The 26,509-nt window shown below is 37.3% G+C and overlaps 1 protein-coding gene across 3 annotated transcripts in view; it reads right to left on the bottom strand.

Moving 5' to 3' along the window:
* LOC136246883 (uncharacterized) overlaps positions 1-13,130 on the bottom strand; it is a 147,570-nt gene extending 134,440 nt beyond the window's left edge. For all 3 annotated transcript variants that reach the window (XM_066038483.1, XM_066038485.1, XM_066038484.1), the window contains exon 1: positions 12,960-13,130. In XM_066038483.1, coding sequence (XP_065894555.1) covers positions 12,960-13,040 — 81 coding nt within the window. In that variant the 5' untranslated portion in view covers positions 13,041-13,130. The remainder of the gene's footprint in view (positions 1-12,959) is intronic.
* Positions 13,131-26,509: the final 13,379 nt, after the last annotated feature.

The following is a 26,509-nucleotide window of genomic DNA, read 5'->3' as shown; positions in this document are numbered from 1 at the left end:
GAAATGGCTGTGATGGTAGGTTAATGGTAAAAATTTTAATAACGACAATTCAGGTGAATTTTGTGCCAAGACCAAGCGGCACCAAATTCACCTGAATTGTCGTTATTAAAATTTTTACCAGTAACCTACCATCACAGACATTTCTTGGCCGCCACCTTGGATTTCACATCTTTTTTCACCTTGGCCATTTTAGGGGCCGCACCTTTTTTACAGCTTGGCTGTTTTTTGATTAGGTATCACTTCCTTTTGTATTTGTATACCCCAAAGCTGGCCATAGGCTGGATGTGGGGCTTTTTTAACCTACAATATCCTATTTCTTTACCACAGGAAGATTAAAAAGACAGAGCAGATTTTTAATACTTCAACTGTTTTTGATTTTATCAGTAATTATATGAATATATTTATTACATGTCTATTATTCCCTACTGGATAACTTGTTCGCAGCTGATCTTTCTACTAAGGGACTTGAAATGTAGCTAAACTCTCTACAGGTTGATTTGTTTGTAGCTGCACTCTCTACAGGGTGATTTGTTTGCATCTGAACTCTCTACAGGGTGATTTGTTTGTAGAAGAACTCTCTACAGGATAGTTTCTTTGTCACTGAACTCTCTACAAGGTGACTTGTTTCTAGCTGGCTCTCTACAAGATGACTTCCTCTAGCTGATTTCTCTACAAGGTGACTTGTATCTAGCTGAACTATCTACAGGATGATCTGTTTGTAACTGAAATCTCTACAGGGTGACTTGTTTCTAGCTGATCTCTCTATAGGGTAACTTATTTCTAGCTGAACTCTCTACAAGATCACTTCTTCTAGCTGATCTCTCTATAGGGTGACCTGATCTCTCTGTAGGGTGACTTTTATCTAGCTGAACTCTCTACAGGGTGATTTGTTTGTAGCTGAACTCTCTACAGGGTGATTTGTTTGTAGCTGATCTCTCTACAGGGTGATTGTTTGTAGCTGATCTCTCTACAGGGTGATTTTTTTGTAGCTGAACTCTCTATAAGGTGATTTGTTTGTAGCTGATCTCTCTACAGGGTGATTGTTTGTAGCTGATCTCTCTACAGGGTGATTTGGTTGTAGCTGATCTCTCTACAGTGGATGATTTGTTTGTAACTGAAATCTCTAAAGGTTGATTTGTTTGTAGCTGAAGTCTCTACACGGTGTTTTGTTTGTAGCTGATCTCTCTACAGGGTAATTTGTTTGTAGCTGAACTCACTGCAAAGTGATTTGTTTGTAGCTGATCTCTCTACAGGGTGATTGTTTGTAGCTGATCTCTCTACAGGGTGATTTGTTTGCAGCTGAACTCTCTACAGGGTGATTTGTTTGTAGCTAAACTCTCTTCAGGGTGATTTGTTTGTAGCTGATCTCTCTACAGGGTGATTTGGTTGTAGCTGATCTCTCTACAGTGGGTGATTTGTTTGTAACTGAAATCTCTACAGGTTGATTTGTTTATAGCTGAAGTCTCTACATGGTGTTTTGTTTGTAGCTGATCTCTCTACAGGGTAATTTGTTTGTAGCTGAACTCACTGCAACGTGATTTGTTTGTAGCTGATCTCTCTACAGGGTGATGTGTTTGTAACTGAACTCTCTACAGGGTGATTTGTTTGTAGCTGATCTCTCTACAGGGTGGTTATTTGTAGCTGATCTCTCTACAGGGTGATTTGGTTGTAGCTGATCTCTCTACAGTGGGTGATTTGTTTGTAACTGAAATCTCTACAGGTTGATTTGTTTGTAACTGAAGTCTCTACACGGTGTTTTGTTTGTAGTTGATCTCTCTACAGGGTAATTTGTTTGTAGCTGAACTCACTGCAAGGTGATTTGTTTGTAGCTGATCTCTCTACAGGGTGATGTGTTTGTAGCTTAACTCTCTACAAGGTGATTTGTTTGTAGCTGAACTCTCTACAGGGTGATTTGGTTGTAGCTGAACTCTCCAGAGGGTGAATTGTTTGTAGCTGAACTCTCTACAGGGTGATTTGTTTGTAGCTGCAGGGTGATTTGATTGTAGCTGATCTCTCTACAGGGTGATTTGTTTGTAGCTGATCTCTCTACAGGGTGATTTGGTTGTAGCTGATCTTTCTACAGGGTGATTTAGTTGTAGCTGATCTCTCTACAGTGGGTGATTTGTTTGTAACTGAAATCTCTACAGGTTGTTTTGTTTGTAGCTGAAGTTTCTACACAGTATTTTGTTTGTAGCTGATCTCTCTACAGGGTAATTTGTTTGTAGCTGAACTCACTGCAAGGTGATTTGTTTGTAGCTGATCTCTTTACAGGGTGATTTGCTTGTAACCGAATTCCCTATATTGTGTCTAGTCTCTAGCTAATCTCTCTACAGGTTGATTTATTTGTAGCTGAACTCTCTACAGGGTGATTGGTTTGTAGCTGAACTCTCTACAGGATTGTTTCTTTGTCACTGAACTCTCTACAAGGTGACTAGCTTCTAGCTGATCTCTGTAGACGGTGACTTCTTCTAGCTGATCTCTCTACAGGGTGACTTGTATAGCTGAACTCTCTACAGGGTGATCTGTTCATAGCTGAACTCTCTACAGGTTGATTTGTTTGTTGATGAAATCTCTTGTTTCAAACTGATTTCACTGTAGGGTAACTTGTTTGTAGCTGAACTCTATATAGGATAGTTTCTTTGTAGCTGAACTCTTTACAGAGTGATTTTTTTTTACTCTATATAGGGTGATTTTTATGTACCTGAACTTTCTACAGGGTGATTTGTTTATAGCTAAACACTCCGCAGGGTGATTTGTTTGTAGTTAATCTCTCTACAGGGTTTCTTTGCAGCTGAGATCTCTACAGGGCAACTTCTTCTAGCTGAGTTCTCTCTTGTTTCTAGCTGTTCTCTCTACAGAATAACTTGTTTGTTTAGCTGAACTCTTTACAGGTGGTTTTTTGGTTGCTGAACTCTCTACACTGTGACTTGTTTGTAGCAAAATTCTCTACAGAGTGACTTGTATGTAGCTGAATTCTCTACAGAGTGACTTACTTGTAGCTGAACATTGTATAAACTATAAAATGACTTGTCTGTAGCTGAAATCTCTACAGGGTTACTTGTTTGCAGCTGGTCTCTATAGGTTAACTTGTTTGTATAGATGAACTCTCTACAGGGTAGTTTCTTTGTAGCTGAACTCTCTTCACAGTGACTTGTTTGTAGCTGAACTCTCTAGAGAGTGTAGCCAAACTCTCCACAGGGTGCATGACTTGTTTATAGCTGAACTATCTTCAGTGTGACTTGTAATGTTCTGATTCATCTGAATCACTACAGCGATATATCTATTTATTATTTTATTTATTTATTTATAATGCTTTTTCAAGCAGGAGAACCTGCATCAAAGGTCTGTGGTCAACCTGTGCCCACAGCCAGAAATGTACAGCTATACATTAATTACACTACAATTACTTATTACTTAACTATGTATAGTAACTATGTACTTATTACGAATTTGTAGTTCAGTATATAAAGTGGGAGAAAATTGGTGGAGATTGGTTGTCTTGAGCATCGGTGGCATGGACATAAGAAATGAAATGAACAGGATTGATCAGAGTTGAAGTTAACTGTAAAATGGTCCCATAGATGTTTAGTGAGCTTTTGTTTGCTGACATAAGGTGGTAAAGATAAGTTTATAACAGGTAGATGATTCCATAGTCTTACAATTTGATTGAAATAGAAATGATGATGAGTGGTGGATACTGTCCTTGGATGGCATAGTTTTAAGTGACTTCCAGATCTAGTGCTGTTGGTGTTAAAAGAGATAAAATTTCTGATGTCAAAGTTGTCTGTTGGTGTGTTCAAGGATTTGATCAGAAACATTAAATCATTCAGTTCATAGATGTACAGTAACGGTAATAAATTTAGTTGTTGTAGCCTTGATTTATAAGGTGAGATGTAGTCATTCAGTATGAATTTAGTAGCTCTACGCTGCACATGTTCCAGGGTAGTCTTATCTCTTATTAGTTGAGGTCTCCTTATTTGTGAGCAGTACATTATTTGTGAATTAACCAAGGAAATGTAGAGTTGCTTTTTAGCTTCTATACAATTGACCTGTAGCTGAACTCTCTATAGGGTGACTTGCTTCTTGCTGAACTGTCTATAAGATCAAATGTTTGCAGCTGAACTCCCTACAGAATAACTTGCAATGTAATAGAATTCTATAATGGAGTAAATAAATTAGCTGAATGCTCTATTAGGGTGACTGTTTTATTAGAGTATCTCGATCTCGCATATGTTACACGTAGTTGGCTTTGGAATCATAACTCAGTGGTTTGTAATCCGATTCTTCTGTACTACTGCAAGGACTTTCTATGATGATTATTCCAGCTACACACCGATTTTCAGCTTACTGCTCTTAGCGGTTTGCCTAGTAGACGTGAAAACTAATAGTTTTTTATTCATAATAATCGATTTCGTAATTGTGACACAGGTTGGATTTTGTGTCATATCTCGATGGACTTTAACTGGATTCCTTTCAAACCACAAAAAGGCACTCCTACGATAGTTACTCCATCTACATAACAATTTTCAGCTCATTCCTTCAAGTGGTTTACCCTGTGGGTGTGACAGACCTTCGACCTTATTTTACGCAAATAATCGGTCATAAGTCGGTGAATGTTCATCGGATTCCTACCAAACTTGGTACTGAGATTCGCCTTATGAGCCCTTCAAGTGTGTAACATTTCAGCCCGATTGGAGCACGACTTCGTGTTTTATGGTGGATTTTGCAAAGTGTGCAAAAAGAAGAAGAAAAAAAAAACGAAGAAAAAAACCCTAAGTTTGGCCGATCGTATTTCGGAAATGGATGGAGCGATTTTCTTTAAATTTGGAATGTGGACTCCCCTACCTAGCCGGCACTTTTGTAGCAACTTTGGTTTCAATCAGACAAGGAATCACCGAGCTACAAAGGTGTGAAAATTGCGCTTACTTTCTTCCTGTAAATATACTCACGGTGTGGCGTGCTGGCTTCTTGGGCCGCACGACACACTACCGTGTGTCATGATATGTAACTAGTTACTTTTATAAAAGTAACTTGCCCAACACTGCATATACTATCTATGGTTAATTCCAGATGAGGTTGCTAGCTGCATGGCGCCTGGTTTTTAGAAGTAGCACATCAACTTGTTACCCATTGTTTCTAAATGCATTTTGTTGCAAAAGTACTATTGTGCTTAGATCGACAGTACTCTAAAATTAGGTCACAAATGTAGATTGGGCTGCATCTGAGTAACAGTTACATAGACATGAAGGCTGAAATAGATTGTGGGATTGATAAATAGTCGACATGTGATTGGTATACATGACTCGGATTTCACCATGCAAACCAATCAGATGGAGAGCATTTTGTTATCTTTGCTATCCTACAAGTTGAAAAACATTTGGCTGAGGTGAACCAGTGCTATAGCTTATTCGCCAATCATTTCCACACAATCCTCAATGTAGACAATGGGACCACACCCCATCATGAAGTTATCACTCTACACGAAGTTACTACTTTACAAGCCAGCTTACCTATATATGCCTTAAGTAAACTCTGAAATTATTCCATAAACAATTCAGTAACACTGATTAAATCATTTGACTCATGTAAGTGAAATTCTTTATGATTAGTGATGTGCTATTATATCGATTATATTGATTATCGTGACATATTACTTTTTATATTGTAATTGTGATAAAAAAAAATTAATATCGTTATATCGTGATATATGATGGTGTAGCTATTTCATCAGAAAATGATGTTCAAGACAGTATTAATTTCTTTATACAGTGTAACAGACTTACTTGCAGAAGAAAGTGCAAGTTAGGGACTATTTTGCATGTTTTATACTCAAATACTAGCAATTCATTACCATGACTTCATGCAATTTGTATATCGTGATAATTTATCATATCGCGGTAAAAGAAGAGACCAATAATCGTGATAGGCAATATACAAAATTTGCCATATCGCACAACACTATTTATGATACCTCTAGAGTTTGTCTATTATACTCATAAGCAAGCATAACCAGAACATAACCATCTGCTGTCCCATAATGAAATTTTTAGCTATGCATTACAATAATATCTAGTGGTTGTATTTATATTGGTTTGGATGATTGATCAAGCTACCAACCTGTTATGGATGAAAAGTGTGACATAATATCTGTAACGTGGGTAGATATGCTAGCATAATAAAAAGCATAATAGGCTGGAGTGCTATGCCAGCATTATGTTGGCATATTAGGCAGATAATTCAAAGTATGGAAATTCATTCCATGAAAATATATTGATACTCTGCAGTCAGTGGAGACTACAAACAACAATAGAACACTCAAATGCATCATATAAAGCTCCTTAGATTGATACTCTAATAGAACAGTCACTTTATAGTGAAATACACTAATAGAGTATTCACTGGTTAAAATGTTCCAAGATAATTGTAACAAATGTTGTTAACTTAGGAACATAATGCAAACATAATAGGAATACTATAAGAACATAATGGGTGAAATTTAGTGAAAATTCCTTAACGCATTTTGGGAAAACTTTTGAACATATTTGACTCAGATCTAACCATGGGGTATTAGCCTATGTTTATTCCCTCCTTCCTCGGGCCTGTAATTCATTCATACACATCAGGCAAAGCTCTCATGCCCGTGTTACAACTGTTCCTTGTAAAACCAGCTGATTCCATGTTACATGTTATGTAATTCAAAACCAGCCAAGCTGTAAAATAGGGTGCAGCCTCCAAAAAAAGCCATGGTGAAAAATATAATCTAATCTGGCTGCAAAGAAATGGCTGTAAATGTAAGTTAAAGGCAAATATATATATAATACCAACAACTATTCATGTTTCCTCCAAGTTTCACTGGTATATGGCACAAAATTCACCAATATTGTCATTATTAAAAAATTTGCCAATAACCTAGATACCATTACAGTCATTTCTTGGCCAAGACTTTAGGTTTTGCTTTATTCATGATGGATATTTTTAGAGTTCTACACAGCTTTGCAGCATTGAGATTATTGTAGACATCACTTCTTTTTGCATTTCCATACTCTAAAGCAATCCTTTGGCTTGCTTTGGTTATGCTTTTACAGTACCACCTAGAGGTAACGTTACAATCCCTCATGAGTGCTCAAATCCAGGCCATGACTTGACATAACACACAACTGGAATATGTCACATACAAAGGCATGTAGATAATGGAGCAGTCACCCGAGGAGCTCGCGTGTCGTGGCTACATGTGGTGGGTTAGCTAGCCTACACATGCTAAAGAAACTCATGGGTCAACAATGGGCTACACGAGTATCAACTGCTCACGAGTGTAACGTTACCTCTGGGTGGTGCTGTACTTGTGTTCTGTTCTTCACTGCAAAAAGGAGTAGAGCTGAAGTTTGGATTATGAATACTTCTCAATTCAAAATTTTAAAAATAATACTAACAATACTGTAATTATCACACATGAACTCTCTCCTGCAGGTTGGAAAGTTTGTAGTAGAACTCATTGCAGGGTGAGTTATAATGTATACTGGTAGCTGAACCCACTACAGAGCATCTTGCTGTAGTTGAACAGTCTACAGGGTGACTTGTTTCATCTGAACTATTTAGAAAATCATGAATGGTGAATTGTTCGTTTGTAGCTTAACTCTCTTCAGAATGAAATGTTTGTAGCTGGACTCTCTACAGGGTGATGTCTTGTAGTTGAACTCTTGCCTTGGCTGTAGCTGAAATTTCTACAGGGTGACTTGCTGTAGCTGAAGTCTCTAAAAGGAAACTTCCAATGTAGCTGAACTCGCTACAGATTGACTTGGTATGTAGCTGAGCTCTCTACAGAGTGAATTGTTTATAACTGAATGGTCTACAGGGTGACTTGAAGCTGAACTCTCTTCAAGGTGAATTGTTTGTAGCTGGACTCTTTACAAGATGAATTATTGTAGCTGAATTCCGTAAATGGATACTTATAATGTAGCAGAACTCTCTACAAAAAGTGAATTGCTTGTAGCTGAACTCTCTAAAATATGACTTGTTGTAGCTGAATATTCTACAAGGTAACTTGTTTGCAGTTGAACTCTTTACTGGATCAATTATTTGTACTAAACTCTATACAGGGTGATATTGTTGTTGAACTCTCTACAGGGTCACTTTTTGTAACTCAATTCTCTACATATTTGTGGCTGAAATTTGTACAGGGTGCAAGACTTCCAATGTGTCTACAGGGTGAAGCTGACTTGCTTTGTAGCTGAGCTCTCCAGTAGGTCATGTAGCTAAACTCTCTACAGGGTGATGTGTTGTAGTTGAATTCTTGGCTTATACTGTATCTAAACCAAAACAGCCAAGCTGTAAAAAAAGAGTGCGGCCCCCAAAAAGGCCAAGGTGAAAAAAGATGTGAAATCCAAGGTGGTGGCCAAGAAATGGCTGTGATGGCAGGTAACTTTTAATTACAAAAATTCAGGTGAATTTGCGTTGCTTCCTCCACTAGGATTCGTCACCAAATTCACATGAATTGTCGTAATTAAATTTTTTGGCATTAACCTACCATCGCAGCCATTTCTTGGCCACCACCTTGGATTTCACATCTTTTTTCACCTTGGCTTTTTGGGGGGCCGCACTCTTTTTTTACAGCTTGGCTGTTTTGGTTTAGATATCACTTCTTTTTGTATTGCAAGCCACAAAACTGGCCATATGGCTTTGATGCTTCCTTTTAACTTGTTTTTTTTTTTTCACTGCAGGAATTGTGGAACAAAGGAGTGTGTATAGCTTTTGTCTGATGAAATATTTGTATATATAACATTGACTCATGATTATCACATACTGTAGTTAATAAGGTGACTTCTTACATAACTGAACTGTAGCTGAAACTCTCATTGTTTGTAGCTGAACTCTTTTCAGGGTGATTTATTTCTTGCTGAACTCTCTACAGGATGATTTGTTCCTAGCTGAACTCTCTACAGGGTGATTTGTTTGCAGCTGAACTCTCTACTTGGTGGTTTCGTTGTAGCTGAACTCTCTACAAGGTGACTTGTTCTAGCTGAATTCTCTACAGGGTGGCTGAACCCTCTACAGGGTGATTTGTTTGCAACTGAACTATCTGCAACATGATTTGTTTCTAGCTGATCTCTCTATAGTGTAACTTGATTGTAGCTGAACTCTATAGGATGGTTTCTTTGTAGCTGACCTCTCTACAGGTGACTTGTTTCTAGCTGATCTAACTTGCTGATCTCTCTACGCGGTGACTTTTTCTAGCTGAACTCTCTATAAGGTCATCTGTTTGTAATTAAACTCTCTACAGGATGGTTTCTTTGTAGCTGATCTCTATACTGGGTGACTTGTTTCTAGCTGATTTCTCTACAGGGTGACTTGATTCTAGCTGATCTCTCTACACGGTGACTTGTTTCTAGCTGAACTCTCTATAGGGTTACCTGTTTGTAATTGAACTCTCTACAGGATGGTTTCTTTGTAGCTGATCTCTCTATGGGGTGACTTGTTTCTAGCTGATCTCTCTACAGGGTGAACTTGTTTCTGGCTGAACTCTCTACAGATGATTTGTTTGCAGCTGAACTCTCTACAGATGATTTGTTTGCAGCTGAACTCTCTACAGATGATTTGTTTGCAGCTGAACTCTCTACAGATGATTTGTATGCAGCTGAACTCTCTACATGGTGGTTTCTTTATAGCTGAACTCTCTACAAGGTGATTTCTTCTAGCTGACCTCTCTACAGAGTGATCTGTTCGTAGCTGGACTCTCTACAGGGTGATTTGTTTGCAGCTGAGCTCTTTATATGATAGTTTTTTTTGTAGCTGAACTCTCTACAAGGTAATTTCTTCTAGCTGATCTCTCTACAGGGTGACTTGTTTGTAGCTGAACTATCTGCAGGGTGATTTATTTGTAGTTGAACTCTCTACAATGTGATCCTTCTAGCTGATCTGTCTACAGGATAACTTTTTCTAGCTGAACTCTCTACAGGGTGATTTGTTTGCAGCTGAGCTCTTTATATGATGGTTTTTTGTAGCTGAACTATCTACAAGGTAACTGCTGGTAGCTGATCTCTCTACAGGGTGACTTGTTTGTAGCTGAACTATCTGCAGGGTGATTTATTTGCAGTTGAACTCTCTACAAGGTGATTCTTCTAGCTGAGCTCTCTACAGGATGACTTTTTCTAACTGAACTCTCTATAGGGTGATCTGTTCATAGCTGAACTCTCTACAGGGTGATTTGTTTGCAGCTGAACTCTCTACATGGTGGTTGCTTTGTAACTGAACTCTCTATAAGGTAATGTCTTGTAGCTGATCTCTCTATGGAGTTATAACTTTCTCTATAGAGTTATAACTTTTTTGTATAGCTGAACTCTTTACAGAGTGGTTTTTTTGATTAGTTGCTGAACTCTCCAGCTACACAGTGACTTGTTTGTACTACAGAGTGACTTGGTTGTATATACGTAGCTGAACTGTCTACAGAGTGACTTACTTGTAGCTGAACATTGTATAAAGTAACTTGTTTGTAGCTGATCTAGATGAACTCTCTACTGGGTAGCTTTTTTTGTAGCTGAACCCTCTACGCAGTGACTTGTTTGTAGCTGAATTCTCTACAGGATGACTTGTTTATAACTGAATTCTCTTCAGTGTGACTTATAATGTTCTGAATCTCTACAGCGACATATTTCTAGCTGAACTCTCTACAGGGTGACTTGCTTGTAGTGAATTGTCTATAAGATTAACTGTTGTAGTTGAACTCCCTACAGAATAACTTGCAATGCTATAAGTTATAAACGTAGCTGAATGCTCTATTAGGGTGACTGTTCTATTAGAGTATCTCGATCTCGCATATGCTACACGTAGTTGGCTTTGGAATCATAACTCAGTGGTATGTAATCCGATTCTTCTGTACTACTGAAAGGACTTTCTATGATAATTATTCCAGCTACACACTGATTTTCAGCTCATCGCTCAAAGCGGTTTGCCTGGTAGGCGTGAAAACTAATAGTTTTTTATTCATAAAAATCGATCGCGTAATTGTGACACAGGTTGGATTTTGTGTCATATCTCGATGGCCCTTAACTGGATTCCTTTCAAACCACAAAAAGGCGCTCCTACGATAGTTACTCCATCTACATAGCAGTTTTCAGCTCATTCCTTCTAGCGGTTTACCCTGTGGGCGTGACATACCTTCGACCTTATTTTACGCAAATAATCAGTAATAACTCCGTGAATGTTGATTGGATTCCTACCAAACTTGGTACTGAGATTCACCTTGATGAGCCCTTTACGTATGCCAAATTTCAGCCCGATTGGAGCACGAATTCGTGTTTTATGGCAAATTTTGTGAAGTGTGCGAAAAGAAGTAGTAGAAGAAAAAAACGAAGAAAAAAAAACCCAAACTTTGGCCGCTCGTATTTCGGAAATGGCTGGAGCAATTTTATTCAAATTTGGAATGTGGACTCCCCTACCTAGCCGGCACTTCTGTAGCAACTTTGGTTTCAATCAGATAAGGAATCACGGAGCTACAAAGGCGTGAAAATCGCGTTTACTTTTTTCCTGTAAATATACTCAGGGTGTGGCGCACCGGCTTCTTGGGCCACACGACACACTACCATGTGTCTTGATACAGAGTGAATTGTTTGTAGCTGAACTTTGAGTTGTTGTAGCCAAATTCTGTAAAGGATGACTAGTGTATTGCTGAACTCTCTACTGTGAGGCATGCTAATTGCTAAACTCTCTAGAGGCTAACATGCTTGTAGTTGAACTCTAAACAGAGTGACTTGTTTGTAGCCAAACACTCTACTGGGTGACTTCTTATGTTAGATAACGGCATTCAGAGAATGCTTTGATATGCAAAGTACTATATGCAAGGTTTTTAGTCTGGTAAGAGACATCCACTACCTAGCCACAAATTTTGACAAAGAAATTGAAAACTTTGGAGATTGCTAACAAAATTCCAGTTACATGTGTCATTGTCTAAATATGTAACTAAGACATGCATTCCTAGGATTCTTTTGGATCAGTGGATAAACACCACTCAGGAATGGTGTAATAATCACCTCCATTCTGATTGTTACATCATTCTTTAGGGGGTGTTATATCCACTAAAGAATCCTAGCACAGCATGTCTTACTGCACTTAGACAATGGCATGTCAAGAATGCTTTGATATTTGCAAAGTATGCAGGGTTTTTATTCTAGTAAGACACCTGTAAACAGGTGGAACCTAGTAAGACACCTAGCCACAAACTTCAACAAACAAATTGCATACTTTGTGGGTTCATAACAAAATTCCAGTCACCACAAGCCATTGTCTAAATTACTAAGACATGCATTGCTAGGATTCTTCAGTGGATAAACACCCCTCAGGAATGATGTAATAATCACCTCGGCTCTGCCTCGGTGATTATTACATCATTCCTTCAGGTTGTTTATCCACTGAAGACTCCTAGCAATGCATGTCTTACCTATACCAGCTAAACTCTCTAATGCTGTTGCTGAATTGTTTACAGGTTGAACTGAACTATCTACAGAGTGACTTCTAAAGTGTAGTTGAATTCTCAGTTTCTACCTTATAAACATCCGACTGAAGTGACTTCTATATATAACAAGAGTGAAGAAGAAGCCAAAGCTGAACCCTACCCTACCCCTAATGCTAAGGATCTACTTTTCGCGTCCCCTAAAGTTGAATGTTCGGGGTATATTGGACGCTGACGCATATTGGATGCGTACCAACCCTAGCTCGCCTAGATACAACTAGTGTGTTTGATAGTCCAATAAATGATGGACTTGTGCCGGTAAAATAGCCGTTTACGTTCATAACCCGGTGGTATACCAGTACTATACCCACTTTGTAAAATTAAATCGAGACTTCTTTTGCCGCCACTTTGACGAATTGTATCTAAACATGGTAGCTGGAATAGCTATACAAGAAATCCGACATGAGCTACGCAAAATAATATTATATATACGTACTAAGCGCTTCATTGGGCTTACTTCATTAGGCTTTCGCCTTGTAGTCATATCGGGTCTTTCGGCTTTTCGACCTCGTGTTTTGCCTTCATGTCTCCTGCTCATATTAGCTAGATGTTAGCTAAGTCCAGCGCAACAACTAGGCCTGGTCAAAGCAACACACCTTCCGAAGTCATTAATGCGTCCTGTGAATTCTTCTAAATAAACAATTAATAAAGTTGCAGTAGTACAGACAGAAATTACATTAGTCTACGACCACACCCTCAAACTTCCTCATGCTGGCCTGCAGCAATAAGCATTTAGTTTAAAGTCAATGCAGCTTTCGTATGTGCCCTACAGTGCCTAACTTGCAATGCAGATGAAAACAAAAACAACAACAAAAACGTTAAGTTTTCAGGTAAGCTATAGCAAGAGTATATAATATTTATAAGGGGGAGAGTGTCTAACTTGAATGCATTCACCAAATACCCTGGGTAAAGTAACAGCTTAGCTTTATGTGAGAACAAAGGCTTTGCCCTCATCAACATAAATCAACACCAATCAGCAGTTCTCTATTTCCAGTGAAGGTGGTGATTTGATGAAAGGTGAACTTTGGTAAAATTTACCCAAGGTTTTTGTACAGGCCATGCTGAGGCTTAGATACTCCATATAAATATAAGGCCAGGCAAAGTTGATGCTGATTTCCCACTTCAAGATTTTCAAAATACTATGCGGGGGCGGAAGGTCATTATTCATTATGCCTAAAACAGGGGTGGATCTAGAAGTTTTTAGAGAGGGTTTCAGGTTCTCTGGAATTGCAACTTCAGTCTAACTGTAAGTTGAATACCAATAAACCAAAAAAAGGTCACTACATAGTTTTAAGAGACTATAAACCTTATCTTACACAAAGCTGTGAAATTCTGCATAGCTATTATACCAAATAGATCATTAACATAATTGTATAACCATTATGCTACATAATTTTGAGCATAGCTCCTATAGGATGGCAAAAATATGAAGCATTATGCCAACACAATAAGCAAATTAATTTTAAAGCTGTGATTTTGATCAAGTAAATAATCAAGGATGATTTTTGAGGGGAAGTTGGGTGAATAACTTGCAACAGTGCAATATAGCAAAGGACTAAAACATGTGGATGCAATAAATATAACAAAAGATCATCTTTTAACTTTAATGGTAGGATACAAACTAAATGCAAGAAAGTTTTCAGAAACTATGAAAGCAATTAAAGAAACAATCTTGTACATACACTTTTGTATTCAGCCAGCTATCCAGTAACTTTGTACACACACTGGCATGCTGGTATAAATTATAAACTTTGAAATCGAAAGTAACCATGTTTCCTGTTATTTACCACAGTTATACTGGGACTTTCCAAAGCTAGTCCCTCCATTTATATGTGGTAAGTGGTTACAAAGAGGGAAATATTTGCTGTTGTTATTGCTTCCCAAGCTGGGTATTAAACAATTAAATAGCACAACATGTAAGTCACATGTTAGCTAGTGCCTTGAAATCTGAAATTGTGACTAGACTACTGTATGTACTGCTATGTGTACATAAAATAATACTTTTAAATGTTGTATTGATTTCTCACTTACATGCCTATTAAGTAGTTTAAGTAATCTCATTAGGATCTTTCATGACCTGAAACGTGACTTATATTTCATCTCCTTCTAAGTTAAAACAACTTTGTAAATATAGTATATAGGGTGCTCTTTTCTCACACAAAATGTACAATACAAGCATAGCCACATTAATAACAACTTCTGGTCACAACTGCTGTATACACGTACTGATAAACACCAACAAATCATAGTCACTGGTATGCAAGTGTGATAATTTTCCATGAATACTATTACAGCTTTCAACTGGGAAAGCCTTGCCACAAGATGTTGCTCTGAGGGTATGTACGCATGCTTATAGAATTGTAATGCTGATCTTACTAGTATTATTATTATTATTATACAGGAATTAAAAAAGGCAAAGCCTGTAAATCCTGATCCTATGTTACAATAAATCTATGCTAATCATAATGTCATTGTTCAAGTTGTCAAACAACTTCTTGAATTCATCAGTTGATTGAGCCTCCACAATACCACTAGGAAGGGAGTTCCAGTTGTTCACTACACAGTGAGAAAAATAATTCTGTCGAACCTCTCTAAAAGCAAATTGCTTGAACAGTTTGCAAGAGTGCCCTCTAATTGCTGTCCATGCTCTTGTAAAAAAAGTAGTTTCATTCACATTTAGATGTCCATTTAATATGTTGTAGGTCATGATCATGTCCCCACGAAGCCTCCGATACTTTAAAGTTGATAATTTGAGGCATTTTAGATGTTCTTCATAAGGTAGATGTTTGATAGATGATACCAGCCTTGTTGCATATCTTTGGACCTTTTTGATTGCATCTTCGTCTACTTTGTAATTAGGACCCCATATGATGTTGCCATACTCAAGACATGGTCTTACGATAGATTTGTATAAGTAAGAAAAGGTTTGAACACTTAAGTTAATAAAGCACTTACTAATTAGATCCAAAAGTCTTCTTGCTTTACTAGCAGTTACTGCTGCGTGCTATCTAACACAATACTTGGGAGCTTTCTTTTTTAATGTAATTATTGATCTAGTACTCCTGACACATTGATGTCACTTCAATGCCTATGCCATGAGCAGCATACATACTTTTAATCAAATCAAAAACTCAGCATAATCCCTTAGCAGATGGTTTGAACTTAAGTGTGTGCAATGAATTCTATAGACATGTTGTGTAGAAATATACACGAACATTAGTAATGAATTATAATTGTACTATATAGTCGAATAATGCAGCTCACATTATCTTAGTATCTGAACAGATATAATTGTATAATCGACAAAGTCCAACGAAGAGCTACCCATTTGTTACCATCACTGGCTGATAAATTCTACTCTGAAAGATTACCCTTACTACAATTGTCATCCTTAGCTCATCGACGACTAAGAGAAGATCTTATTTTGTTATATAGAATTCTAAACAATTATTTTAGTTCAGACTTTCACAACTTCTTCACTTACACTAATGCCATCACAAGGGGATATCAATTTAAGTTATTTAAATCATTTTCAAGATTAAAATGTAGATGTGATTATTTTTTAACAGGATTTTCAATGACTGGAATGGTTTACCTGACTATGTTGTAAATGCTAATTCAATTAATTGTTTTAAATCATTGTTAGATTCTCACTTAGCTAATAAAATAATTCTAGATTTATTTTTGTATAACCATCTTATGATTGTACAAATTCTGTGTTGATCCGGTCTACAGGCAGTGCCTTTACCGGCAATTAATAATACTAATACTAATACTAAAGAGGTTTTCAATTGTTTCACATATTACTGAAATAATTTTAGTTCCAATGAAGTAATATATTGTTTAAGCACAAAAATTTATGCATCTTATATTCTAACATGCATGCAGAGTATAGTATGTTCACGTTGAGCTGAACCCTGAAAAAACAGCTAAAAATTAAAGGTGGATTTTTTTCTCAACAAAGTTAACATTTCTGCCAACCAGATGATTATTGGTAACAGCAAAGGTGTCAACAACAGACATGTACGGTTTGGCTCCATTACAAGTTCGGGAAAGGGCTCTAATGGACACTGTACTTATATGGCTTCTCCATAGGAAATGTATTGTGAAAATTTTGATTGGCCATAAACATTATGTCAAACATTTGAACAACAAGATTTCGCGATATTTTTAGCGGATCAAGCAGTACTGCAAATGAGCCAAATTTCAAGATCGTGTGTAATTACATCCATGATTTATTAAATGTTTTTGAGGATCCAGCTCAACGTGAACATACTATAGTCCAATACAGTTCACAAACTTGGAAGTCATTAAAATTGAATTGTACTTTTAGCATAATTGTATGTAACATTATGTATTTATATGTATGTTTGTGTGTTGTGTGTGTGTTTGTATGAGTGCGTGTGTGTGTGTGCGCGCGCGTGTGTGTGTGTGTGTGTGTGTGCGTGTGTGTGTGTGTGTGTGTGTGTGTGTGTGTGTGTGTGTGTGTGTGTGTATCTAACATCACACCTGTTCACAAGGAGGAAGTTGTGATGATCCAGGCAACTTTCGGCCAATTTCTGTGGTCCCCATTACAGCAAAACTGTTAGAAAAACTAGTCACTATCCAAATTAGTGGTCATCTTGAAGTTCATAGTTTGCCTCATGATCATCAGGGAGCTTACCATTGTGGACGTTCAGCAGATCAATTATTCTCTTTGTTACAGACATTGTCACTTGTACTCTTGGTAAGGGATCTACAGTTTGTGCAGCATTTTTGGATCTTAGGAAGGCATTTGACTCTTTAGATCATACTATCCTTTTGGATTGCCTTCATAAACTCGGTGTATCTGGTACAGATTTGTTGTGGTTTCGTCATTATCTTGCTGATCGATAGCAAAGGGTCAAGTTTGGTGACTCATACTCTGATTGGAAAACTGTGTTGGGTGGCATTCCCCAAGGAAGTGTACTGGAACCCCTTTTATTTTTTATCTGTGTAAATGATATGCCCTTCAAGTAAAGAATGGAGTTTAGTTAAATTTGCTGATGATAGTTGTTTAATCTGTTGTCGAGATGAGGATTTATGCTACATTCATGGGTCAGAGACAGTCAAATGAGTTTTAACAGTAAGAAATCAATGTGATGTGGTTTAATGCTTGATCTCAGAGATCTATTGAGGTTCCAGCAGTTTTGTTGGATGGCTCCCCTCTAATAAAGGTTGTTACTCAGAAGTACTTGGGTGTTGTAATTGACAATGACTTTCGGTGGATTTCTCATATTTCAACTCTTTGCAAGAAATTGCATATTATTTATACTTAATCGGCTGTCATCAGAAGAATCTACCTGTGGCTATTCTGAAACTTCTTGTAAATTCTCTTGTACTATCTCACCTACACTACGCAGTGTCTTTTTGGGGGCCATCCTTGAGTCATGGCCTGCAGTTCAGATTGGAGATGTTGTTTAATCATGCTGTTAGGGTAGTTTATGGACTGAGGAACTATGACCATGTTAGTCCTCTGCGGAGGAGGATTGGGTGGCTTTCTGTTCAATCACTGATCCAACACCATTGTTATACTACCATTATCATAGTGACATAGAAAATACTATATTTGCCAATTAATTTGGCAAACAATCAACTATGACACCAAAACTGCCCCTTATTTTGCTGTCCCATGTTGATTTAGACTTTCATTTACTTTGTTCAAAAGGGACTTACTGGTGAAACAATTTACTGTCTTTATCTTTAAGCCACATAGTTATTATGGCTTCAAGAAATTAACGTTACAGTATCTTTTGGAAAATTACTGATTTACTAAATTTTACATTTTAGTTTGGTTTGTAGTATGTACATGTTGTAGTAAACTGTTTGTTGTGTTTACTGTCTTTGTAGTATCTTTATGTATGTTTGTTGTACTTTATGTTGTTGTATGTATGTGTGGCCCTCTGGTAGGGAAGAGCGGCTTTGTGTCTGACTGTTCAGAGGTAATAAACAATCAATCAATCATCAATCATGTGTGTGTGTGTGTGTGTGTGTGTGTGTTGATTGGATATGCAAATGACTATTCAACCTCATGTGGGAAATTGCATGGAAAGAATTATAAATTCATCCTTATGATCATGAGTCAGGTGAGCAACCTGCATACACACCAATATTGGTTACTCTCATTGGATTTCCAAGTCATAACATAAGACTGTATTATAGACCTGAGAAAGTTACAAGGTACTTGTTTGATTCCTGTACATGATGTGGAATGCATGATTAATGTACGCAAACTGAATCAGTCAAACAAGCTGTAGAAAAGGTATATAAGGCCTCTAAAAACATGCATACGCATACTGAAATGAAATATAGTTGCCAAATTATGGCAACAACAATTATCATAATAATGATGTTAGGGCTAATATCTTCAGGAATGTATGATTTTGCTCAAATCTGATATGTGGACTAGAAGTTGTAGATTATGTCCATAGCAAAATTTGTTCATAGCTACAAGTACAGTCCGCCTTTAACAACAAATCCCACTATTATACACATGATAGTTTTGTTTTTGAGTTACACAATGTTGAAAAGTTATATACGAGTATGTGGTAGTGTGATGAAATACTGTTACAGTAGTTATTATTTTGAAACAGACCGTAGTCAACTGTCACAATTTGCAATATTTTCATTACAGGTTTAGCATTATTAAACCACCATCATCAGCAATCACAGCAGTCATCACAGCATCCATTACAGAAATCATCACAATCGCAATCAGAACAACAATCATCATCATCTTTACAGATCTAGAAATAACCAGTTGTACTCTGTACATACATACAATGTTTTGTCATTTAAAAAATTATGATAATTAAATATGGATCACTTTTTACACTAATGTGTGTTGATTTAGTTTATTATCATATTTCTGATTTTTTTGCTGAAATGAATGCTAACTAAGGATCATGTTAATAACAAGGTTAGTATAATATGCATCTAAAAGCAACCATACCGTAAACTTAACCTTTGTATAGCTAACAATAACTTAAGTGAATCACAGTCACCTTGAAACAACAATGCTCAAGCTCAAGTGAATGAAACTTGATGTTTGTATGCTAGTTATAGGTAGCCTGAATTTAGGAAAATCACTCTTATGGCGTATTTGACACATAAAATATTTAACGATTAAGTAATAAGCTTCTAGGTATATGTTAATGATTGTCAGGGGTGGCTCCAGGGAGCAGCCTGAAAATCAGAAACTTTACATGTAATAATAACATAGCACCATTTCTGGATGTAAGTTTAAGGCAATAGGTTAAACACATGATGAGTTATGACTCCCCAAACTTGGAAATTTGGAAAAGCTATAAGACCCTTTTTTCACAGATCCACTCACATTTTGCATTGGAAAAAATGGCGGACATGATGGCGGACTGACTCCTTCAACTCTCCCATTTTGTAATGTTATGACTTTGGCAACCCATTTCCCTGAAGAGCAATGAGATCTGCAGAGCACCTTGCTGACTGTTTTGTACTCCAACTTTTGTTTGCTACGCCAAGCGTACGGCAAATTGTGTAAGATTTAGTCAGCTCTCCATCCTAAAATGATTTGTTTATTACAAGGCAACAGAAATGGATGGAGGACTTATTTACAAGACATGCAAAGATTTATTGTGACTGTGTAATAACTGTACTATATGTATGTATCATTGAAACAGCAAGGTTTACAAAATGAAAGTTCGATACTCTAATAGAGCAGTCAATCACTTTAATGAAGCACTATAATTTCAATTAATTCCTTACACGTCAAGCAAGCTTTTGAAATAATTTTTAAAACTGGACCCTACACTAAACAGTACCACCCAAACATTAAACTCTAATTATTTCATGCATGACAATATGGGTGAGTTTCCAAAATGTGACCGAGTCTGACAAAATGGGACTTATAGCCAGAAAATATATGTGTTTGCTAAATATTGTGTATCTCCATTATTGTACATGCTATAACAATTCTGTAAGTTTCAGTAAAATCTCCATACAATTCTACATGAGTGATGAAAACTTTAAGTAGTTATAATATCTACAGAAAGTTATGGAAGTTCAAACTTTGTCAAAATTTGACAGGCCATAAGCCCCATGTTGTCAGACCAGTTCACACATTTAGTCACATTTGTGATCAGGCTTTTCTTTGTAAAAATAAGGCATGTGGACATATAAATATGCATACTTTTCATTCCCATAACTTTTTGTGCCATTACATTATGACCTTGAAATTTCAGCAGTTCTTTGGCTTTATAAAGCAATTTGTAGAATTCAAACATTTTATTCCAGAACTTATAGATATGTCCTACTGTGTGTGGAATGAAGTTTGTACCCACATGCCCAATTTTTGCAGGTCTGGTCATGTTTATGTCTGTAGTAGCTATTTATCATGCTTGTCACAAAATTCATTATTCAGACTGGTATCATAGCTACTGTACTATATATGCACTTCAGGTATAAATATTTTTGTGACTAAAATGCACCTTTGAAGTTCTACATAATTGTAACTTGAAAGATAATGAGGAATTCTAAGATTCTTGTTAACCATTACAAGTCAACTATACCATTAATAAATAGATGATTGAGTGATTGTGACTAGACCTTGCAAAACTAATCCAAATCGCACATCAGGAAAAATCAAAATAATACCTTCAGTGGATAGCTTCACTATTGTACTACTAGTTTTTACACTCAGTACTGCTCAACCTGCTTTAGACAGACATCTTTTCTGGGTGGTGCATAGAGCTTGAATGGCAGTTTCAGGGATTGTGAAGGACCTGGCTTGGCAAGAATCAATGGTTTACTGGTGGACAGCCTGATAATGTTGACCAGACGTTTTCTCTGTTGATTTTGCTACATATCAGTCACTAAGGAGCCAGCACAGCCCTGTAATCTCATCTCTGGACTCCAATCATGGTCTGCCTCCATTTTGAGGTCTAACCCTTGCCCATCCCGCCACCCACCACTGACCCCTTTGTGAGCACTCGTGATACTACTTCGCTCGTCCAACTGCTCGAATTTTCTTGGCGGGAAACTCTATGAGCAGCTACAAGTACTGGAAGCGGTTTGAAAGGTAATAGATTGATGCATTGTTAGTGTAAATTTCACATACGTGCTTGCTATCCTTGGTGAGTTATACTGGCTCGAATTCTTTAAAACCGTTTATCTCAAAACTTCTAATGTGTGATTTGGATTATTTTTCCAAAATCCAGTCACAATTAAAGCACATAGTTTCCACCAAAATATTATACAGAACGCAGCGGCGGAGGAAGTAGTTGATATGAGGGGGGGCTCCGCTGAGCTGACCCAGACTTATTTCTATAGTTTGGTAACTAATGGTAAGGTGAGACCAAAAAAAAAAAAAAAAAAAAAAGGTCACAACCAACTCACAAGAGCTTTCCACCTCACCAGCTACCATTTCCAGCTGATAAACTACATAAAAATCCTTACATATAGCTCGCTATACACTGACTACTTTATTAGAGTGACTGCTCTATTAGAGTATCTCGATCTTTATCACGGTTTTCAGCCCCACTCCAAGAAAGGTGTGATATCATTCTGAGGGGGGGCTAAGCCCCCCCTCAGCAGACCTAGGGGGGGCTTTAGCCCCCTAGCCCCCCCCTTTCCGCCGCCTATGACAGAACGTAAATCAGTCTAATATTACACCATGGAACTTGACAGGTTACAATCAAGTCCTAAAAATACTTCTAAAGTTTTGAATGAAGAGGTTTTTCTTGACAAAATTTTTCATTAACTGTACTGGTAAATTGACTAAATTAATGATGTCTTTCATCCAGAAAAGCATACTTCAACAATGGCTAATGCTATAATACAGGATTTATTCACAGGAATACCATGCAGTATTTTGGTGTACCATATTTGGTGTACCATATTTAAGAGATACAAGCATGCACTATCCTGGTAGTGGTGTAATTAAAACGAGAACCTTATCTCGCTAAGTGAAGAGTACATTGAGGTCTATATTAGCTAGTCAATAGCCCATCGGAAACAACAACAAGACTACTACACTAAAGACCTGTTTAGCACACCAAGTCATTGCACTGTTCTTCATGTGACCATGGTAGAAGATGCAGTGAAATGTACAGTAGGGCATGTGTTATCATCCCAATTTTTAAATCTAGAATGTGCAGGACAATTTGTAACTGGATCTGGGAAAACCGGTCTTATGACCCATGACAGCAGATTTGACAATACAAAGTTACAGAATAAACTATCAAATTTCATAATCAAAACCAGCTAGCCTTCAGTCGTCTACTTTCACAGACTGCATTTCCCAAGCACGGTGGCGAGCACTCTGGAGCCTCAATGGGCTCTGGCCATCCTGGGGATGGCTGTACATGACTGTACAGCTCTGTAGTGTTGAATAAATACCAGTGCTGTAAGTGTTCTTTCATTTTAGACACTTTTGAGATCACAATGGTTCATAACTGGCCTAATTCATCCCTAAGCATTCTTACCATTGGCGAGCTACAACACACTGAATAGTTTAAACCATCATTTCTCGATACTTTTAAATAGACGATAAGGCTGCATACTTTTCCCAGATTGGGTCACATTTTAACCCTTGTACAAGATAAATGGATTCATTATGATAAATTATGCTACAAAACACAATGAACAAACAGTAATTTTATAAACTAATAGGAGACATACATCAAGGATAAGACAAGCCTATATGAGATGGTGCTAATTAAGATCTTTGTGCTTGATTTCTTTATTGTTTCCACGTAACTTAGCCTTTTTGGTCTTAGTTTTTTTGGTGTACAGCCAGATGTACTGCAAGCATAATGGATTTACCTAGGGACCCACCAATTATGCTAGCATAATAATGAGCATAATAGGTGCCTGAAAGCATTGAGCATAATGCTAGCATAATAGAGGCAGAACAGTTGTGCATTACCATAAATTCTTGCTTATCAAAAATACATATCAGAAAAGATCAATATTATTCTAATAGAACAGTCAGAGAATAATCAGACAGCTCACCGTTTTATTAGACTATATCGATCCTCTCTGTGACATGCATTTTAACAGGCAAGAATTTAGAATTTGTGCTTCAGCAACATATTGTTTTCCCATAAAGTGCAAATTCGCTAGAAGAACATGGGAACTGATGTATAAATGGGAGAAGCTATAGCATATATATGCCACAAACGTATGGCTATTTTGGCCAACAAATTCAGACTGTATTCTCTATAAAACTTCCATGATTAAGTAGACAAATAATATATATATCTTAGAATGTACATGAGTACATCTGGCCACGGGATGCACGTGTACATGACATAATACAATTAATTCATCCATTGCCTTTCCTATGTATACCTGGGTTCAGCATTTAATTTATTCTAAACTGTGGATTTGTCACATATGCTTGTAAGTGCGATGAAGTATTAAGATTTTGAGACTCTATACTCCAACAGCTGAGGTACAAGAATGATAATGCATGAACTCTGAACTGTCATCAAAGTATGTAGCTCGAAATGTGCAAATACACCATTGATCAATTCATGTTGATCAGTTAAATGACAGTTCAACTTAATCAGCTGAACTTAATCATTAATTGTACATGTGACTCAGTCTGGGAAAGCCGGTCTTATTGCCCATGTCAGCAGATTCGTTTTTTTCACACAGAACACAAAGCTATATGACTAAATTGTCTAGCAGGCATGAGGCTATTATGCTCCAAAAACTGAGCATTATGCTTTTGAGCAATGCTCAAAAAATCATCTATTAAGCTTTTGAAATTGCCCATTATTCCCCAAATTTTGCCACCATAATTGGCTAATAATGCCAGTTTATTGGTGTATCAGACCATTTTCCTTGATATTTAAGCTTCTAATAGTCTTGAATTCTTTAACTGGTAACTGTATTAGAGTATTTCATTTCAATACTACTGTTTTATTAGAGTAAATAATATTCGGTGACTGTTCTATTAGAGTTTCTGACTGCTCTATTAGAGTATATCGATCTTTTAATGGAATTGTGCAATCTGCAGATTTTCCCAACTGTTAAGGGTGCTCTGTACAGTCCACTTATATGGTTTCCCGTGAAATTTAATTTGTTCTATAACTTACAAATGGTTTTAGCAAATTTTCTGTACTTTTTTACTGGAAATATGCTAACCCTAGTACACAGTTTAGTCCAAACCCAACTGCTAAATTTGCTTTAGAACATGAGTTACAGTTTTTCCCTTTATACTAGAACTAGTCCTACAGTTTACACACTAGAGCCTTGATACTTTTATGATACACTATGCTAAACAGCACAAACCATTGTGCGTTTTTATTTTTGTCTTTTAGCTTCTCATTCATCACATATTTATCTTTTGGGTTGACACTCCCAGAAATCCTTTTCTTTACTTCCATGTTATTCATCATCTGAACTTGCTATTTAAAAATGGCAAACGCTTTTCTTTGGCAAAATTGCTAAAGTAGCTTGTGTGAAAATTTCATGTCCATTGGATTAAAAATGATGGAGTAGTTCTAATTTGAGTGAGAGGGTGTAGAATAGCAAGATGCATGCGCTTGTTGCTATGGGATACCTAATTTATGGATACTAAAATGTGTCAACATGTCACAGACTAATTAAGTGACCATAATATTTCTTTTAGTGCAAAACAGACTATGTCTTGGGAAGCTTTGTACGAACTGTACAGAGCACCCTTAAAGCTTTATAATCACCTCAAAATGCTAGTCTCGCGTGCCAGACGGTTTGTGTGGGGGGCGGCAAATAAACCGTCTGGTCACTGTTGCACACTTTCCGTGAACTCACTGGAATGCAATTAGATTACATCACGGCATTGTTTTGTGCCAAGGATGATGCAATAATCGTTCCAATCACCTCTTTGAGCACACTAAGAATAATTGTACTGGTAATGTCCTGGTGACGTATTCGAAACATTGCTGAACGTCTTCCTCGACAATTCTTTTTTTTATTTATTTATTTTTTTACAGTTACAATACAAATTACTCTACAACTAAACTACAAACACAATTAACTACAACAGGGGTTTGGGGAAAAGAAAATCAGAGTCCTCACACTGCAAAGCCCAGTACCGTAAAATCATACGGGCATTGTTCGTCCATAAAGAAACAGAAAGTTGTTGTAACAAATGTTTACAAGCCTGTTTGGTTGATGCACCACTTCTGGCTGTGGTGCGTTCAGCGATGGTACGAAGGGTCTGAAGCGCAAATGGTGACCAACAATGCAATCAATTCGACAATTCTGTCGTTTCACAAATCCGTAGGGAACCACGATCGTTCTTATACGAATGCTTTTAAGAGCCCTGTACTAGGGAAACAAAGATCCTAAGCCCATGGCGCTGTTAAACTTTCGAAAAAGTGATCTGTAGCCGAGATTCAGTTCTTTATTACACTAAGAATTTGAATTATTAGTGGTTATTTCGTCACAGAGTGCGCGAAGCGATCTGATTGGCTCTGCCAACATTCCGGCAGTGGTCCCGGAATGTGTGCAACAGTGACCAGACGGTTTATTTACCGCCCCCACACAAACCGTCTGGCACGCGAGACTATCAAAATGCTAGCATAATTCCTGATTCCCACACATACCTATTATTCCTGAAATTATGCTGGTATTATCGCCGCATCCGCTATGATAAGTGTCCCAGTGATGATTACAATTTGAGCACCTGGCTAAGTTGTAAAATGTTTGTTTTTTGGCAGGTTATATAGAGCCGGCACCAGTTATACTGCTTTGCCGGCTATTATGCTGGCAGTAGAGGGTATAATACTTAGAATGTTACGTGCATTAAAAAAACAACAAAAAAAAAAACTTGTACAAAAAACCTAAGAAAGTGAAAAAAGTTGCCTCAGCTGGGATTCGCGGAACCCTAGCTTCCGTACTTGTAGTCTATACTCGTAACCACTGTATCACTGGCGCCGAATCTACCGGTTTGCTTTAGTTTCTACCTTATAAATGTCCAACTGAAGTGAAGAAGAAATCAAAGCTGAACCCGACCCTAAC

This window comes from Dysidea avara, chromosome 2 (genome assembly GCF_963678975.1).
Source record: "Dysidea avara chromosome 2, odDysAvar1.4, whole genome shotgun sequence".
Lineage (NCBI taxonomy): Eukaryota > Metazoa > Porifera > Demospongiae > Dictyoceratida > Dysideidae > Dysidea > Dysidea avara.
Note: the sequence above shows the minus strand (reverse complement) of the source record. Positions and strands in the feature narration are given on the sequence as shown.